At 44.6% G+C, this 18,465-nt stretch overlaps 2 protein-coding genes and 1 long non-coding RNA gene across 6 annotated transcripts; 2 read left to right on the forward strand and 1 right to left on the reverse strand.

The window, feature by feature from the left end:
* Window positions 1–1,190: 1,190 nt before the first annotated feature.
* On the reverse strand, window positions 1,191–9,085 carry LOC114431310 (zinc finger protein 646-like). Of its 4 annotated transcripts, none has more exons than XM_028398899.1 (7): window positions 8,871–9,085; window positions 7,337–7,599; window positions 7,011–7,257; window positions 5,496–5,585; window positions 4,459–4,644; window positions 4,193–4,363; window positions 1,191–2,943 (listed from the first exon to the last, which is right to left on the reverse strand). In XM_028398899.1, exons 1-7 carry the CDS (start codon window positions 9,003–9,005, stop codon window positions 2,779–2,781), a joined length of 1,257 nt encoding a protein of 418 aa, XP_028254700.1. In that variant the 5' UTR covers window positions 9,006–9,085; the 3' UTR covers window positions 1,191–2,778. The 4 variants fall into 4 exon arrangements, with proteins under 4 accessions (XP_028254700.1, XP_028254702.1, XP_028254699.1 ...); XM_028398901.1 differs by having other exon boundaries at window positions 4,235–4,366; XM_028398898.1 differs by having other exon boundaries at window positions 4,193–4,366.
* A 2,269-nt stretch (window positions 9,086–11,354) lies between these two features.
* LOC114431299 (uncharacterized) lies at window positions 11,355–12,090 on the forward strand. Its single transcript, XR_003670066.1, has 4 exons — window positions 11,355–11,399; window positions 11,537–11,586; window positions 11,840–11,914; window positions 11,993–12,090. It is a non-coding gene; the product is annotated as an uncharacterized LOC114431299 (long non-coding RNA).
* Window positions 12,091–13,834: 1,744 nt separating this feature from the next.
* Window positions 13,835–18,433, forward strand: LOC114431297 (NLR family CARD domain-containing protein 3-like). The gene is made up of 6 exons (XM_028398884.1): window positions 13,835–14,165; window positions 14,243–16,049; window positions 16,130–16,303; window positions 16,500–16,673; window positions 17,001–17,047; window positions 17,128–18,433. The coding sequence occupies exons 1-6, from the start codon at window positions 13,901–13,903 to the stop codon at window positions 17,664–17,666; spliced, it is 3,006 nt and encodes a 1,001-aa protein (XP_028254685.1). The 5' UTR covers window positions 13,835–13,900; the 3' UTR covers window positions 17,667–18,433.
* Window positions 18,434–18,465: the final 32 nt, after the last annotated feature.

The raw sequence follows: 18,465 nt of genomic DNA on the forward strand, positions 1-18,465 counted from the left end.
TGTTTGGGAGAAGCGCAGGAGCGCGCGTTCTCGTCACGTGCACGCAGATTGGACCATAAGAAGACAAAGGGAACAAACGGAGGACACGAGGCCTGATCAATATTATTATGATCCATGTTATTATGATCCATATTATTATGATCCATGTTATTATGATCCATATTATTATGATCCATGTTATTATGATCAATATTATTATGATCCATGTTATGATCAATATTATTATGATCCATGTTATTATGATCAATATTATTATGATCCATGTTATTATGATCAATATTATGATCCATGTTATTATGATCAATATTATTATGATCCATATTATTATGATCCATGTTATTATGATCCATATTATTATGATCCATGTTATTATGATCAATATTATTATGATCCATGTTATTATGATCAATATTATGATCCATGTTATTATGATCAATATTATTATGATCCATGTTATTATGATCCATATTATGATCCATGTTATTATGATCAATATTATGATCCATGTTATTATGATCAATATTATTATGATCCATGTTACTGGAACCTGAGGGTTTTAATCCGGTTTAAAAACGTCCTCCTAATAAAAAGTCCTTGATTCTGTTATTTTTTTCCTGTGACAAGAGCAGAGCTAAACAGCCTGTTTGACCTAATGTTTTAATTCTGATCCAATAATCCAGGTGATGGATGTGGTTCTGGCTCTTAAATCTTTGCCTGCTCTGACATACAGGATAAGAAACATCGAAGTACAGAAACACACTCAGACCTGGGTTTAACGCTCCAGTCCTTCATGCTGCAGAAGAAGTCATTACAGCACCAACACAAACTCAGACGGGTGTGAGTCCTGCACGACTAAGAGGTGGAGTTCAAGTAAATTAAAATAGAGCTCAGCTCTGGATTAGAGCGACACAAACAATGCTGTGAAATCTGAAACCTTTTTGGACCAATCCAGTGCATTTGACATGTCAATGGTTAACGCAGGCCGCCCCAGTGCTCACTGTGCTTTTATAAAACAAATGTACGACAGGCTGCTTTGTCATTCAGAGTCCTTTACTCACCCGTCCGTCTTCATCAGCAGACGATGCTTTGGCATCATGGAGCTTCAGGTTAAAAAGAGAAAAGTCAAACATCAGGCACAGGGTTTCAGATGATCTAGGAACAAATCCAGAGTCCAAAAGAAAGCAGCACGGTGGTGATAATAATAAAACATTTTATTTGTATAGCACTTTTCTAAATACTCAAAGACACTTTACAAGGAGAGAGAAAACAATGAAAACATGTCATGAATAAAAATAGAAACAACTTTTAAAAAGAGAAAAAAATACAAATGTCAGTAGAAGTGTGGGCATTTCCATGAACACCATGTTAGCAAGAAAACCTAACAGAACTACATACTGGATCCTTGAATTAAACTGTTATCCCTCCAATGGACCGTGGTACACAGGTCCGGGAGCTCGGCAGCTTTACTGGGGTGATGACTGAATCCATCCTGGAATCGGTCCGATGCAGGCATGATGGGGTTTCTTCACAGACGGAGGGTGGTGTGGGCAGGTCCAGAGTACAGGATGTATTGGATTTTGGCCATGTGCAGCAGTGTTGTGGGCTCAACAACCGGGCCCAGCACTGACTGCCAAGTCATTGAATGAGAGGCGGGGGTCGATGTAAGGCAGCGTTACATCTTCACAGGTTAGAGGGGGGGGGGGGGGCGACAGAGACAGTAATAGTTACACAGCACTTGTCCTAAAGTGCTTTAATGTGAAAGGAACAAACACTGTAACAGTCGGAACACAAACAGGGATGAAGGCTCTTCTTCTACAGTTGATTCCCAGCCAACATTATTATTATTATTATTATTATTGAAAACTACAATAACCACAAACCACCAGTCGGATGCAAGTTTAGAAATAAAACAAAGTGAGCTTTCAGGTTGTGTTAAAATAAGGAGGTCGGGCTTCTGGTTCCAGAACCCAGCAGAAGCCAAACTGGCGTGTATGTGAAATGCTTGGTTTGTCCTCAGAACAACGGTTGTTTCTGTCGTGGTCCTTGCCGTTTAGAGTGCTCGCAGAGATGAGGTGTGGGCGGTGAGGGGAACGGAATCGCAGTACACCTCCGTACGCACAATATACACAAAGTTCAATCTGGACGGGTCGAAGGGGTTTGTTAAAAGACAACAAAATAAAAAACAGAATGGTTTCACCCCTTCTCCTCGCCCCCCAAAAAACAAAAACACCAGACCCAGGAGGAGGTTTTTGTCACAGTTACTTTGACAACGTGGCGCCCGTGGATCCCTCGTCGTTCAGGGGTTGGAACACGCTCCTGATAAAAATAGCCTTTTGTTTTAATTTAACATATGGAAAGGCTGGGGGCACTATTCATAGGGGTAGGATAGATATTTTCATAACTAGAGCAGGAGGGAGAGATAAACTCTTAGTGAGGACAGGTTAGGGAACAGACACTTTAACTTATATCCAGTACATGGCATAGATCATACATGAGGGTCAAGGCAACACATCGTTAAAAACCTAACTACTCAGTAATCAATCTCAACTAGTTCTCAATGGTGCCCTTCCCCATTCCCAACACAGCGTTCCAAACAAGGGGTGAGGGAATAAACGAGGCGTTTGACCGTCCTCCATCCCCTGATTCTGAAACGGGCAGGGTGGAGGGGGCGGAGAAGAAGGGCGTGTGTGTTGGGGGTGGGGGGGCTGTGGTGGTCGTGATGGTGGACGCGACGTGAAGGAGAAGGGGGGAGGGGTGAGTGCTTGGTTCCCAGGAGTCTCATTGATTGTAGAGGGAGCGCTGCTCCCAGGGCATAGCCTGGATGGTGCGTGGCACGGGGGAGGGCTTGAGCGTGGGCGCGCCGTTCGGATGGAGGGAGTGACCGATGGGGTTGATGGTGAGGGGCCGTTGGGGGGCCAGAGAGAAAGTGTCCTGGTGCTTCGGCTGGAGGGAGAGAAGAGAGAGAGGACTGCGTCATTCGTGGTGATAATGTACAGTTAAGTGAAACAGGACGACAACAGATGAGATGAGCGGGATAAAGACTGATCAGAGCAGCAAGCAGCTGAAAACAAAGAGGACACCTCTCCATATGTGGCAGTACACGGGGAAACAGCATTACATTAATTACTGTGTGGAACACAGATGTTCCAGGTGTGTGGCAGAACCATGGGTGGCTCAGGCCAATCAGTGTCCTGTAAGGCAGGTATGTTCCCTTATGTCTACTGACACCTGTCAGGTTTTTAAAGACCCTCAGAATTCTGTTGAGTTTCCTCTTCAGCAATTTGTCAGTCCGATTAGTTAAAGGTAGCTGATGCTAACTGTCAGATGGTCCAGTCCCCTGCCTTCAGGTGTCTCAGGTTAAGTTTACTAAAGACAATGAGACATGTTACTTTCACTTGGCTACACACAGCTACCGACACACAGCTACCGACACACAGCTACCGACACACAGCTACCGACACACAGCTACCGACACACAGCTGCCGATTTCATCTCTTATAAAAAAACAAAAGAAAGCCCATGAAGCGTCTGTGTGACAGTGGAGACATCATTATAAAGACAAACAGTACACGATGGAAACATGACTCATTATGAACTGAATGGTTAGTGGAAAGTATGAAAGGTAGATTGAGGAAGTGGCACAGCCCCAGTTAGTGGCGTTGGAGAGCCTCCGACCTCCGGAGAGGACCCACACAAAGAGCCATCAGCTCAGTTGAGTCTTCTTCCACATATGCGCCTAATATCAGGTTATTAGTGCTGCTTCATTAACTGAATGGTCATACTATTGATGCTAATATCTTAAGACAGGGGTTCAGGTCAAACAGACACAACCCTAACCCATTATTTGTGTCTCTCCAGTAACCACACAGGTTTTGTGGTGAGCAAGACCACTCTGTCATTCAGTAGTTTTCCATTTTAGGCTGCCAGGACCTACATTATTATTTTTAACAATCTACTTACTGAACAAATAGAAAAGAAAATAACAGCTCGCAGCATTTCTGGAAACCTTTCACATGTGAAGATGTGTTTAAATCATTACTCTTGTAGTTATCCACAGAACTGAGAGGAGGCGACAGGTGCACGCAGAGCAGTAAAGTATTAGTCCCTCTCTCCTGATGTTAGTAAGCAGACAGGGAGAAGGCTGCTAGCCAGCAGATAGCGAACGGCGGGTGTGTGGCGTGCTCTCTCCTACCATGGCGCTCAGCCTAGTGTATCCCGAGCTCATCTCCTTTACCTCTGGCACCAGGGGCTGGAGCAAGGAGTAGGAGGAGGACGGGGTGGCGCTGGAGGATGAGACGTGTTTGGAGGACGAGCTCCTCATGCTCTGCTGGCTGCTCTGAGAGGACACTGAGCTGGGATGGCCCTGCTGGCACACACAGACCACTCAACACAAACTCCAACAACAACAGGAAGACTGCACTGCATAAAGGTGCATGATGTAAGTTTCCTCCTGCCTACCTGGTGGGGGTCAGGCACAGACGGGCCGCCCTGGGACATCGGTGAGACGCAGTGGGAGGGCAGGGGGTCCTGCTGGCTGTGTCCGTGCTGCGGCTGCATCATGGAGCTCGCACTGTTCTGCTGCTGCTGCTGCTGCTGCTGCTGACGGCGAGGAGTAGAGGCGAAACTGGAACGTCGACCACCAGACTGGAGGGGGCGGGGGAGAAGAGACGAGAGGGTTTAAATGTGTCAGTGTGCTTGCTCGTGCCAGCAGTGTTTGTGTTGTTGATAAGAGACACAGAGTTGTGGCGCGGTGACAGATGAATGTGATGACACTGTTTTCCTCCACATTCAATCAGCCTCTCGTGCTGACCAGAGTTAAAGCTGCTGTAGTTCTCACGCTTCCCTCCACTGTCTTTAAACCTATGATACATGAGGGGATGGAGTGGTCGGATTTTACACACACATACACACAGACATCAAGTGAAGCTTATACACACTCTAAACTCCAAACTGGTTACATCTTGTTTAGCAGTTTTAACCATGTTGATCTCCCCCTGATTAGAGCCAGGTCGCCTATCCTCCAACCTGTGGCCACTGTTGAAGCTGTTTACAGATGAGGGCCCACATGGTTTAGCTCAAGTTGTTTGTGCACGTGCCTGTTTCCTGGTACTCCAGTACTCCTGTCTTCTTGTAGTTTATATATATATATATATATATATATATATATATATATCTCAATTTCTTGATTCCTGATGAGTGTAAATAACCTCAAAAGTCATTAGTTGCACAAACCTGGATCCATTAAAACCAGGCATGCACTGCCACCAATGTAGTAACAGAGGACAGCGACATGGGACAAAGTCTCTCTGTACAGCATGTTGGATTGAGTTTATATTAGAACACCAGAACATCAGGGGCCGGCTGTATCCACAGTTCACACCTGACCGCCCTCATCTAAAACACCTGGACACGTTGGCCCTTTCTCGGAGCGAGTCCCTCACACACACACACACACACAAAGTAACACACACATGCTCACTCACGCTCACACCAACCTGGTTTTTGGCCGCGGCGCTGCAGCGGTGCTGGGCCAGGTCCAGCATGGTTCGGTAGCTCTTAAAGCAGGACGGGCAGTTGAACCGGTTCTTATGAACCAAACCCCACACATGCACACAGACACACACAGACACACACACACACATATAAGTTTGGATTACTATACTTGTGAGGAAAATCCACTGAATTGTTTTCATTCTCTGTCGGCTAAGCCCTGACCCTTTCCCTAAACTTAGCCTAACCCTGGTCTAACCCTAACTCCACAGCGCTCACAGCAAGGGGGCTGGAAGAGAGTTAGTCGTCACAACGTTTGTACACACTGGAGAGCAACTGTAATCCATGCAAATCACCATCCACACAGGCCACTGTCAGGGAGGATGGTGGCACCATTTCACAAAAAACACACAACTTTACTCCATCAAACAGTCTTGAATACATATAAGTAATATTTGATACATATTGCAATTCTGATTTAAGACTTCTGAATTTAAAATCAGAGATCTGCCTTGAAGGAGTTTGTGTATGACAAATATGTGTTATACACACAGAGTTGTATAACACACAGAAATAGAAGAGGTAGAAGTTTGGCTCTAGGCCCCCTCTTGTAGCCAGACACGGTGTGAAGTGTTGTGGTCTGTGAATGCTGGATCACTGGTTTCTGAAGCTACGGTAACAAAGTTTTTGGACACAGGCTTCAGTTTTGAAGCTTCTCAATTCATAGCAGCAGACTTTGGTTTAGGACCCATTATGGTTTCTTGTTAGATCCCCAGCTCTCCCCCACAGCTGACCCTCACACAACCATCATGCAGCCACAGCCGGGACTCGTCAGAATGGTAGAGGCAAGGTGTTATTTTACAACACACTGCCACTTTCAGAGACAATAAAGACACTCACCATCTATTACACTGTTACAGCTATTAATAGTGGGGGTTTTAGGATGAAGAAAAAAAGTTCAACTTTCCAAAGTACATTTATATAAAATAATAAACCTGAAGAAGTGAAATTCCAATTTGTAGGGTTTCACCTCTGAATTAAATAAAATTAATTTTTGTTGCTACACACAATTCAGTACAAACATATGAGCACACTCTGCCAAACAAAAGCCAGTAATAATATATCCGGCAAAGTTTGGAAGAAAAAGGAGTGAATGTTATTCTAATTATTTAAATTTCACTAGAGTTTTAAGTCTCTGATGTGACGCACCTTAGCCCTGGTCTCAAGCAAAAAACACACACACACACAGAGTGAGGCACCTGCTGCAGAAGCACAGCATTCTAATATTAACCTAAACATTAAAGTTTAAAATGGCTGCTGCTGCCACTGAGCACAGTGCATCTTTCTCCTCTGGGGAGATACAGTCACACTCTACAGTGCAGGAGTGAAACTGACCACAAACGCCACATTTAATGTCCTGTACCACCTCTTCCACATAGAAAACCACACACGTGTTTTGCTGCAAAAATGTCACTACTATCCTAAACCTGTACTGAAGCCCACCCCATCGCCAGCCCTACCTGATTGGATGCCGCAGCAGTGCAGCGGTGTTGAGCCAGCTCCAGCATGGTCCTGTAGCTCTTGCAGCAGGAAGGACAGTCGAAGCGATTCGGCCCGTCATCGTGGATCCTCTGATGGTTACGGAGGTACCGGGCCAGGCGAAAAGCCTTACCGCAAAGGTCACACATGTAGCGTTTCTGACCGTGGATTCGCATGTGGTTGCGCAATGACATGTAGTTGGTGTAGGGCTTACTGCAGAAGTCACACCTGAGTTTTAGAGGTAAAAAAATAGAGGTTAGGGGCAAGACATTTCAGTAGGACAAAGGAAATAAAAGTGAGGCCCTACTTGAAGTCTCCAGTCTTGTGGGTGAGTTTGTGGTTCAGCAGGGAGCTGGCGTGCTTGTAGGCGCAGGTGCACATATCGCAGACGTATGGCCTCTCGTCTGACTCCATGTCGTCCGTCGACGCCGTGGATGCTTGTGGCGGTGCTGGTGCTTGGGATTCCATGGAGAGACTTGAGCTAGAAAGTGATGTTGAGGAGAGACTGGAGCTGGAGAGGGCTGCCGAGGAAGAAGGGAGCTGATCACACCAGCTGATCGTTGAACTTGGCTGTGACAGAGCAGACAAATACATTAACGTGGAATATGATGACACACATTAATATATACACATTAAGACATAAAAGCAAGAATGACCCATACCAGCATGTTTAATCAATGCAGCCAGAGAAAGCAAATCATACAGCACAAGACAGACAAAAAACGATGAAGGCAGCTTCTGACTGTGACTAAATCTTTGGAAAAGCATCTCTCAAACACTTTAAATTAGGGTACTGTAAACTAAACTACGAACATGAGAATCACTATTCCAAACATGTCTTGATACCACTGAGGCATGTAACATATATGGAGCTGTGTGGAGGTCAGCCACACACAGATGATATCTAACGGCTGCCTGGGATGAGCTCGGCCTGTGTGTTCAGCCTCTCAGAGAGCAGCTTGTATTTTTAACTCGCACGTGTGACAGCGTAAACAGCAGCGATGGCCGCGCACATTCAAACGGCTAAAACCACTGGTAAATAAAGGACTTGATGCCGGGGGCCTGTGCGCGGTGTGCACATCATCTTTTTGGCCGCAGAGCTCCATGAATGCACCGCACAGTCCACCGTCACAAAGGGGTCTTTCAAACTCCTCCGCGGGGCGTCTTCCGCTCCCGTTTCCTGTGGGGCAGCCTGGCCGTGTTTACTTTGCGTTGCTCGCTAACAATATCGCAATATATCACGTACAACTTAGATTTCTCACTGTTCACAGAAACCCGTCACTTTTCCGCGATTTCTACACTTGGTCTTTGGAGACAGAGTTTCGCACATGTTAGCATCCCGAATGAAAACACTGCGCTCCGGTGCTGCCGTGTCTGACTGGGACAGCTAGTCCACAGCTAGCTTCAGCTCGGTGATGCTTGGCTGCATTCACGTTATTTTCTCACCAGCAAATCATTCGGCGCCTTTTTGCAGCCCAGCGACAGGACTGTACTCCACGTCTTACTTTACGATACCCACCGAGGAGGTCTAAAGTCAACTATATATAAGAGAAAATAAATACTAGCCACTTAGCTCGGAGGCTAACTAGGCCATAGCCGCTCAGCATGACGATAGGTACGTTAGCAGGATGCTAACGAAGCTGTTCTGTGGTACCGATGGAAGCTTCAGACTACCCGGTGTTGTTAAACTGCACCGCAGACACTCGGTTACAATCAACTGCACAACCAGAGGTTGCACTCGATGCTTAGCTGGTGAATGGCTGCTCCGTTAGCTGCGGGATGCTGCAGCGCTGTGTCAGCTAGCTAACTGTGCTGGTGATGGCAGCAGCTGGCTTTCTTACTCCGGAGTCGTTGGGGTCCTTTTTCCAGAACAATTGAGAGCAGTGGCCGAAAGACTCTGTCGATGTCACGTAGTTCACTCCGTTTCTATCTTGAAAGTCTCCATGTGTGCTGCCGGTATTTGTCCTGGCATACATCGTTGATTTTCGGATTCTTCGACTTTTTTTTAGCTGAAAAAAGAAACAGGGCCGCTTTGTCGGGATCTTCTTCCGAAAAGAAAAATATTCCTTCTGTGAAATGAGCGTTTTGGCGGCGGACATATCGAAGCATACGGAGCATTACTGCCACCTGCTGGACTGGAGTATAACAATATTTCCCAAATTCCACAACAAACACTGTTGAATGGCTAAATTGGGTATCGTTAATACACTCAACAAAAACATAAACGCAACACTTTTGTTTTTGCTCCCATGTTTCATGAGATGGACTTGAAGATCTAAACTTCATTCCAGATACACAATATTACCATTCCCCTCAAACATTGTTCACAAATCTGTCTAAATGTGTGATAGTGAGCACTTCTGCTTTGCTGAGATAATCCATCCCACCTCACAGGTGTGCCACATCAAGATGCTGATCTGACATCATGATTAGTGCACAAGTGTACCTCAAACTGCCCACAATAAAAGGCCACCCTGAAATGTGCATTTTGTTTCTGCTTTATTGGCGGTCTGGGGACTCAGAACCAGTCAGTATCTGGTGTGACCACCATTTGCCTCATGCAGTGCAACACATCTTCTTCGCATAGAGTTTATCAGATTGTCTATTGTGGCCTGTGGAATGTTGGTCCACTCCTCTTCAATGGCTGTGCGAAGTTGCTGGATATTAGTGGGAACTGGTGCACGCTGTCGTATACGCCGGTCAAGCACATCCCAAACATGTTCAATGGGTGACATGTCCGGTGAGTATGCTGGCCATGCAAGAACTGGGACATTTTCAGCTTCCAAGAATTGTGTACAGATCCTTGCAACATGGGGCCGTGCATTATCTTGCTGAAACATGAGGTGATGTTCATGGATGTATGGCACAACAATGGGCCTCAGGATCTCATCACGGTATCTCTGTGCATTCAAAATGCCATCAATAAAATGCACCTGTGTTCTTCGTCCATAACAGATGCCTGCCCATACCATGACCCCACCACCACCATGGGCCACTCGATCCACAACATTGACATCAGCAAAGCGCTCACCCACACGACGCCACACACGCTGTCTGCCATCTGCCCTGAACAATGTAAACCGAGATTCATCCGTGAAGAGAACACCTCTCCAACGTGCTAGACGCCATCGAATGTGAGCATTTGCCCACTCAAGTCTGTTACGACGACGATCTGGAGTCAGGTTAAGACCCCGATGAGGACGACGAGCATGCAGTTGAGCTTCCCTGAGACGGTTTCTGACAGTTTGTGCAGAAATTGTTTGGTTATGCAAACCAATTGTTTCAGCAGCTGTCTGAGTGGCTGGTCTCAGACGATCTCGGAGGTGAACCTGCTGGATGTGGAGGTCCTGGGCTGGTGTGGTTACTCGTGGTCTGCGGTTGTGAGGCCGGTTGGATGTACTGCCATATTCTCTGAAACGCCTTTGGAGACGGCTTATGGTGGAGAAATGAACATTCAATGCACGAGCAACAGATCTGGTTGACATTCCTGCTGTCAGCATGCCAATTGCACGCTCCCTCAATGCTTGTGGCATCTGTGGCATTTTGCTGTGAGACAAAACTGCACATTTCAGGGTGGTCTTTTATTGTGGGCAGTTTGAGGTACACCTGTGCACTAATCATGATGTCAGATCAGCATCTTGATGTGGCACACCTGTGAGGTGGGATGGATTATCTCAGCAAAGCAGAAGTGCTCACTATCACACATTTAGACAGATTTGTGAACAATGTTTGAGAGGAATGGTAATATTGTGTATCTGGAATGAAGTTTAGATCTTCAAGTCCATCTCATGAAACATGGGAGCAAAAACAAAAGTGTTGCGTTTATATTTTTGTTGAGTGTATATATTATATATAGTATATTATATATATTATGTATATCACTGTGTCTGTGATAATAATGACATCATTTTCATGTCTTTAAAGCACACCATGCCACTATTTACTTTTTACTTTTTCAGTAACTTGCTTTTTAATTCATAACATCAAAACATATTTGAAACCAGAATTTAATTAAATTAAAATTTAATTAAATACAGTTTGAAAAAAACTTTTCTATTTAATTACAGTTTCAATTACAAAATATTTACATTCTTGATGAACTACCCGCACGTTCTGTAACTTATTACCTTCTGGAGTGCAAGTTCCATACATTCCCTATACACTGTATTGTTATTTTATCTAAATAGCGACATAGCAAAGTAATAAAGGAGAAGATAGTAGGGCTGCTCTTTATTGCAGTAATAATCAAAGTTCATTGTGCCACATGATCTGAATTGCAGGTTTAAACTTTGACACAAAGGTGCAACCTGAGAACAAGAAAACACTTTCAGTATAGAACGTCTGTGAGGAGATCAATGGGAACGACCTGAGTAAGTCCTGCCTTTCTGTTCACAATAGTCTGTTATCTGTACAGTGAATTATTCATCTTTATGACAAATACGCTTATTTTAAAGACAGAATATGTTTTCCTCATTGATTTATGCTTTATTTAAACTCATCAAATCAGGATTCATCTTACCGTCTCTCTCAGCAGTGTGTAGACTTCACCATGAAAAGGTATGCTGCTCCATTCATTTGAATTTTAATTGTAGTTGTTGTTTAAATACATGGATAAAGACAACATTTCTAATTTAAAAAGATTAAAATCTGATTAAAATTAAAAAGGTTTAGATGATCAAGTTAAGTTTGAACATTTGATATGGCTCAATGAATCAACCTAATATTGATTTAGACATAAATACCCAGGAGTTGGCTTCACTGGCCTTTCTAGGGGCTGTTCGGTCTAACTGATTTGGCATCTGTTGGTCAGGATCCTCGATGAGAGACCCTCTGAATCCAGCGGCGAGCCCATGCCTTTAAAGGACGCCACTGATCCACAAATGAAGTAAGCGCAGTTGTCCAACAGCGATAAATGTACACCTGATGATTTCTAACTTCGCTGCTCTGTCCTCATGTCACTCAGCATGCAGCAGCAGAGACCAGACCCCCCTCCGGTCCCCAGCTGTGTGTCCCTGCAGAGCCACCATTCAATGGGTGGCTTGCTTGATTTTAAAGGCAGACCTGGCTCTATGGGGCAGAGGTGAGATTAATGAGCAAACACCCCAAACCACAGAGGAACATGGCCGTTTTTAATATTCTGTTTATTTCAGAAATGATAAGGAGCCATCAGGCTTTTCTTGATTGGGCTTAATCTTGATATTGATGTTTGGACATTGATACACAGGCGTTTACAGATATTCTATACAACATGCTCCCCAGCTGTTTGGCTATGGGGGTGTGCTGACTGAAGTGGACCTCTAAGTCTCGCAGTCTTACCTCATATGTTGCCAGGTTTTTATCTTGGGGCACTAACGCACAGGTGTTGATGAACCCAACATATTTCAAGCATGTTGTGCATCCTGTAAAATCATGGTCATCATAATTCATCATGATATATTCAACAGATTCATTTCAGACCACTATACATATATTTTTGGTAGACATTTCATTGTTCTCCTAACAACCCTCACTCATGGTAAAAAAATGTTTAACTATTTTAATCTTATTACAGTGCAGTGACACCTTGTGGTTTACCTGTAATATTGATTTGCACCATAAGTGATTTTAGGATATACATCAGAAGAGCTGTTCTGGTTGGCATGTGGCTCTGCTCACTGAGGTGGACCTCTTAGTCTTTCACTCTTCATCATATTGATAGAACATTCCATAAGGACATATTAAGAATGTTGACATATACTGTGGTAATCAGTTTGATTTAATCTGGGGGATGAAAGTGAATAAACTAAACCAATTGGACTCAGACATTTTTTTTATTTCTTGTCCGTAGACATTTTACTGCTCCCCGACCACCTTCACTCATGGTACAAACTACATACATATATATACTAAACTTGAGATTCTGTCAATATAACTAAACCTATTAAGTTTCAGCTTGTGTAAAAAGTTAAGTGGTGTAAGGCAACGGGTTTCCTTGCAATTTGCAAGTAAAGTCAACTAATTCGGGTTAAGAGTGCCTGCAGCGTGCCTTTTACAGCAGCTCCACAGCATGGCGGCGGCTGCTGTGGCACCTTTCTTCCATTTTTAGAAACAGAGCATCGAACACTGTGATCGGCCTGGGAGGAGCATGATAATGTGGGACTCACAGCTGCATAATATGACTCTGAGAAGGTTTATTGGAGGTTTTTTAATGATGCATCATTGCATCTAGTTTGAATTTTAAAGACTAAAAAGCCTTGTATACTAAAGAGAGCTTCGCTGCTCTGTCCTCATGTCACTCAGCATGCAGCAGCAGAGACCAGACCCCCCGGCCCCCAGCTGTGTGTCCCTGCAGAGCCACCATTCAATGGGTGGCTTGCTTGATTTTAAAGGCAGAGCTGACTCTTTGGAGGAGCGGTAAGATTAATGAGCAAACCATATATATTCTGTTTATTTCAGAAACGATAAGGAGCCATAAGACAGATCTTTCTTATTACCCAGCTGACCATAAAATGATTGGTTGTTGTTGTTAATAATTCATTTATTGTTGTTAATCATTACCAAATTGAAACTGCAAATCCTCACGTATCTCCTTTTCTCTGTCAATAAGCATCAAGAATGAGACTCCAGACTCTTTGGAAACGAGGTGAGTTTAATGAGCTTCTCACAGTTACTGTTCCGGGTCATTCACATCTGTTCAATCTGTTACTTCCGTCTGGGTCGTGATAGTAGCTGGTGGGGCTGTGATTTGCTGTCTCTGAATTTTGCTTTCAGAGTCCAACTGGAGGAATCGGAGCATCAGACAGACTTGGAGACCACATTCAGGGTTTGTAAAAAGCCACTGCAGTGAGAAACACAATGCAATACATACAATATAATATAATATGCAGCTTTGATGTTTGATAAGTGTATCAAAACGTTTTGCATTATGTCGCAGCTGCTCAAGAAGGAGGTGGTCAGTTTTGTGGAGAGCGAGCTGGAAATCTTTCAGAGGCTTCTCAGTCAAGAAAACATGGAAGATCCAGAGGTTCAGAATAAAAATGTGGGGGATGAGGAGGAGGAGGACGAACACGGCAGAAGCAGAGAGGCTCTTCTGAAGCTCATACTGCCCTTCTTGAAGAAGCTGAAGCAGGAGGAGCTGGCCAGCTGTCTGCAAAGCAGTAAGAGAACATTTGATGCCAGTTCATGCATTTTATTTCCACGTTTCACTGCTTTTCTTTGTTTTCTGTTTTTTTAGAAGTTGTGGTTCCAATACACCAACGCAAATTAAAATCTCACCTGAAAGAGAAGTTCTGGTATTTGTTTGAGGGAATTGCTAAAGCAGGAAAGCCCACCCCCCTGAATAACATCTACACTGAGCTCTACATCACTGAGGGAGGCAGTGGAGAGGTCAACAATGAGCATGAGATCAGGCAGATCGAAACAACATCCAGGAAACAATCAAGACCCGAAGCTGTGATCAAATGTGAAGACATCTTCCAACATTTACCTGCCGGAGATCATCAACCAGTCAGAATGGTACTGACAAAAGGAGTGGCTGGCATTGGGAAGACTGTCCTCACTCACAGGTTCACTCTGGACTGGGCTGAAGACAAAACCAACCACAACATCCAGTTCACATTTCCATTCACGTTCAGAGAGCTGAACTTACTGAGTGGAAAAAAGTACAGCTTGATTGAACTTCTGCATCTTTTCTTCCCTGAAACCAAAGCAGCAGAAATGTGCACATTTGACGAGTTGAAAGTTGTGTTCATCTTTGACGGTCTGGATGAGTGTCGACTTCCTCTGGACTTCCACAACAATGAGACCCTGACTGATGGTACAGCGGTTGGCACAGTGGATGTGCTTCTAACGAACCTCTTTAGTGGCACACTACTTCCTTCTGCCCACATCTGGATAACCACACGGCCTGCAGCCGCCAATCGGATTCCTCGTAGGTGTGTCGGCATGGTGACAGAGGTGAGAGGTTTCACCGATACCCAAAAGAAAGAGTACTTCCGGAAGAGATTCAAAAAGGAGGAGCAGGCCAGCAGGATCATCTCACACATCAGGACTTCTAGAAGTCTTCACATCATGTGCCACATCCCGGTCTTTTGCTGGATCACTGCTTCAGTCCTGGAACATGTGGTGAGAGCAGATGAGAAAGGAGAGTTACCCAAAACCCTGACTGAGATGTACATCGACTTCCTTGTGGTTCAGTCCAGAATAGGAAATGAGAAGTACCGTGGAGCGTCTGAGACAGATCCGCTGTGGAACACTGAGACCAGCAAGATGGTCCTCTCCCTGGGAAAACTGGCCTTTCAGCAGCTGCTAAAAGGAAACCTGATTTTCTATGAATCAGATTTAATAGAGTGCGGCATTGATATCAGAGAAGCCTCGGTCTACTCAGGAGTGTTCACTGAGCTATTCAAAGAGGAGCATGGCCTGTACCGGGACAAAGTGTTCTGCTTCATCCATCTGAGTATTCAGGAGTTTCTTGCTGCTTTGTATGTCTTTGTCACATTCACCAACACCGGTGTCAACCCAATGTCAACAAAGCAGCCATCAAGATCCTGGTGGTGGCCTCAGTTATTCAGACCAGCTGAGAAACCAATCCTCCAGAGTGCTGTGGACAAGGCCATAGAGAGTCCAAATGGACATCTGGACTTATTTCTCCGCTTCCTGCTTGGTTTGTTTTTGGAGACCAATCAGATCCGTCTACAGAGTCTGTTGAAACAGACAGCATGTGACTCCTATGCCATTCCGGAGACAGTGCAGTACATCAAGGAGAAGATCCGGGAGAATCCACCTACAGAAAGATGCATCAACCTGTTCCACTGTCTGAATGAGCTGAATGATCATTCCCTAGTGAAGGAGATCCAACAGTCCCTGAATTCGGGAAGTCTTTCCACAAACAAGTTGTCTCCTTCTCAGTGGTCAGCTCTAGTCTTCATCCTTCTATCATCAGAAAGAGACCTCGACGTGTTTAAGCTTTGGGAGTATTCGGATTCAGAGGAAGGCTTCCTGAGGCTGCTGCCGGTGGTCCGCTTCGCAAAAATCTCTCTGTAAGAGTACTAACAAGTAAAATAAGAGGTTTTCTTTCAGACCACAGGCTAAAAGCAAAACTTGTCTTATGTCATTTCAGGCTAAATAATTGTGACCTGTCAGAGAGAAGCTGTGATGCTCTGGCATCTGTTCTCAGCTCCCAGTTCTCATATCTGAGAGAGCTGGACCTGAGTAGCAACGATTTACAGGATTCAGGGGTGAAGCTTCTTGCTGCTGGACTCGGGAGTGCACACTGTCGACTGGAAACTTTGAGGTCAGTTTATGATACTACTATATCTGCCAATACTATATCAAGAACATTCTAAGATGTTATCACAATGCTTTGTTACAATAGGCCATTTCAGAGCCTCAAGGTTTAACAGTGGGGATGGAATAATATCCCCTCTCCCTTTGCTTGCTTAAAACTGAAGAGTTGACCTTAAAAGGATTGTTTTCTCTGCATGTGGTAGACTTTCAGGCTGTCAAATCACCAAAGAAGGCTGTGCTGCATTGGCTGCAGCTCTCACCGCCAACCCATCCCATTTAAAAGAGCTTGACCTGAGCTACAACCACCCAGAAGACTCAGGAATAAAGCTGCTCTCTGCTGCCCTGAAGGATCCACGTTTTAATCTAACTACTCTCAGGTATGGAGAAACCCTTTGTGTCTTAGAAAGACTTCCGAATGGTCCAAGGGATAAATTAAATAACTGTATAATTCTGACATAACAAACAATGCAACAGTCAGTTGTACCTGGAACAAGGTCACCAGATCTGACACAACAAACCTGTGAGTAGTACAGAGTCGGTTTAACCTCAGCTTTCACTGTAGAGACCAAGCTGGCTGAATCCTCTCACCAATCACTCAGTACTCAAACATGAAGTAACCCTACCTGAAACTGGGCCACTGTCATTCCTGGGGTCTTGTGTCTTCATAAGGATGTCCTGGTTTGATTTCTGTCTTTTAACCATAGTGTGGACCATTGTGGAGTGAAGAGACTGAAGCCAGGTCCAACGAAGTGTAAGTGCATTTATCAATGTAGCGCTGTTAAACTCGGTTAATAATAAATAATCTTATGATTGTGTTGTATTTAACATCAGTTGCCTGTGAACTCACACTGGACCCAAACACAGCAAACAGGAAGCTCTTTCTGTCTGACGACAACAAGAAGGTGACAGAGGTCACAGAGGAGCAGCCTTACCCTCACCATCCAGAGAGATTCCACCACTGGACACAGGTCCTGTGCCGAGAAGGTCTGACTGGGCGATGCTACTGGGAGATGGATTGGAAGGGGTGGGCAAACATAGGAGTGGCATACAGAGAAATCAAAAGGAAAGGTCTGGATGACGACTGCTGGTTCGGGCAGAATGGCAAGTCCTGGAGTCTGTTGTGCTGCAACAGCAATTACACTGCGTGTCACAAAAACAGGAGAACGGTCATACCCAATCCCTACTCCAATGACTCTGGAAGGGCTGCCGTGTATCTGGACTGCCCTGCTGGCACTCTGTCCTTTTACAGAGTCTCCTCTGACACACTGATCCACCTCCACACCTTCCACAGCACATTTACCAAACCTCTGTACCCTGCGTTTGGGTTTGAGCTGAACTGTGAATCCTCAGTTTCTCTGTGTCAAGTGTAAGAGCAATATTCTGCTGGTATATTCATTTGACCGCCCAGCTCCAGCAGGACAATGCCACTGCTCAGTACAGACTGTAACAAAGTCCTCAAGGCCATGACCTGCCCTCCAACCTCCCCAGATACCAGTCCAGTTGAGTTCTCTAAGGAGAACTTAAAGGAGGTCAATTGCTAACAACCTAGTCCCCCACACAACCTCTGTTCATTCACTAATGGGCCAGACCTGTTAGACGAATACAAGGAGGAGCTACAAAACATCAGCCAAGTTTGGGTTTTGTAAGTAAACTCTAGTACTGTACAGTAATTCTTTAATTTTTAATGAAAGACTGAACTTTTAATAGTCTATAGTTGTAGTAGTCATAGTTTAATACTCTTTTTAAGCTACTCTAGTTACACATTGAACCAATGTTTGCTCGCATTTGAATGATTCCTCTGAACACAGACCACATTTAAAGTGACACAGGAGTCTTCTGTAGAGAAGGAACAACCAGGGCGACTTGGTCATGCCAAAGCAAATGGATTTTATTTACACATCTAATCACCCATAGTGTGGTACACAAGAAATCAAGTGATTACATGTGAGTTGTGACAGACTATATTATTCTTCCTTCAAGTTTAAAGTCCGTGTAAAGCAGGAATAAGTTTGGCGCATCCAGGCCAATGTAACATCACATGGACTGATGCTAAGCTAAGCTATGTAACTTCAGGTTAAGGGGCTGCCCCACATACAAAATGTGTTATATGCACATAAGGCTTCCAACACCCATTCCTAGGCCAGTATTTGTGATGATGGCACTGGATGT

This window comes from Parambassis ranga, unplaced genomic scaffold (genome assembly GCF_900634625.1).
Source record: "Parambassis ranga unplaced genomic scaffold, fParRan2.1 scaffold_66_arrow_ctg1, whole genome shotgun sequence".
Classification (NCBI taxonomy): Eukaryota; Metazoa; Chordata; class Actinopteri; family Ambassidae; genus Parambassis; species Parambassis ranga.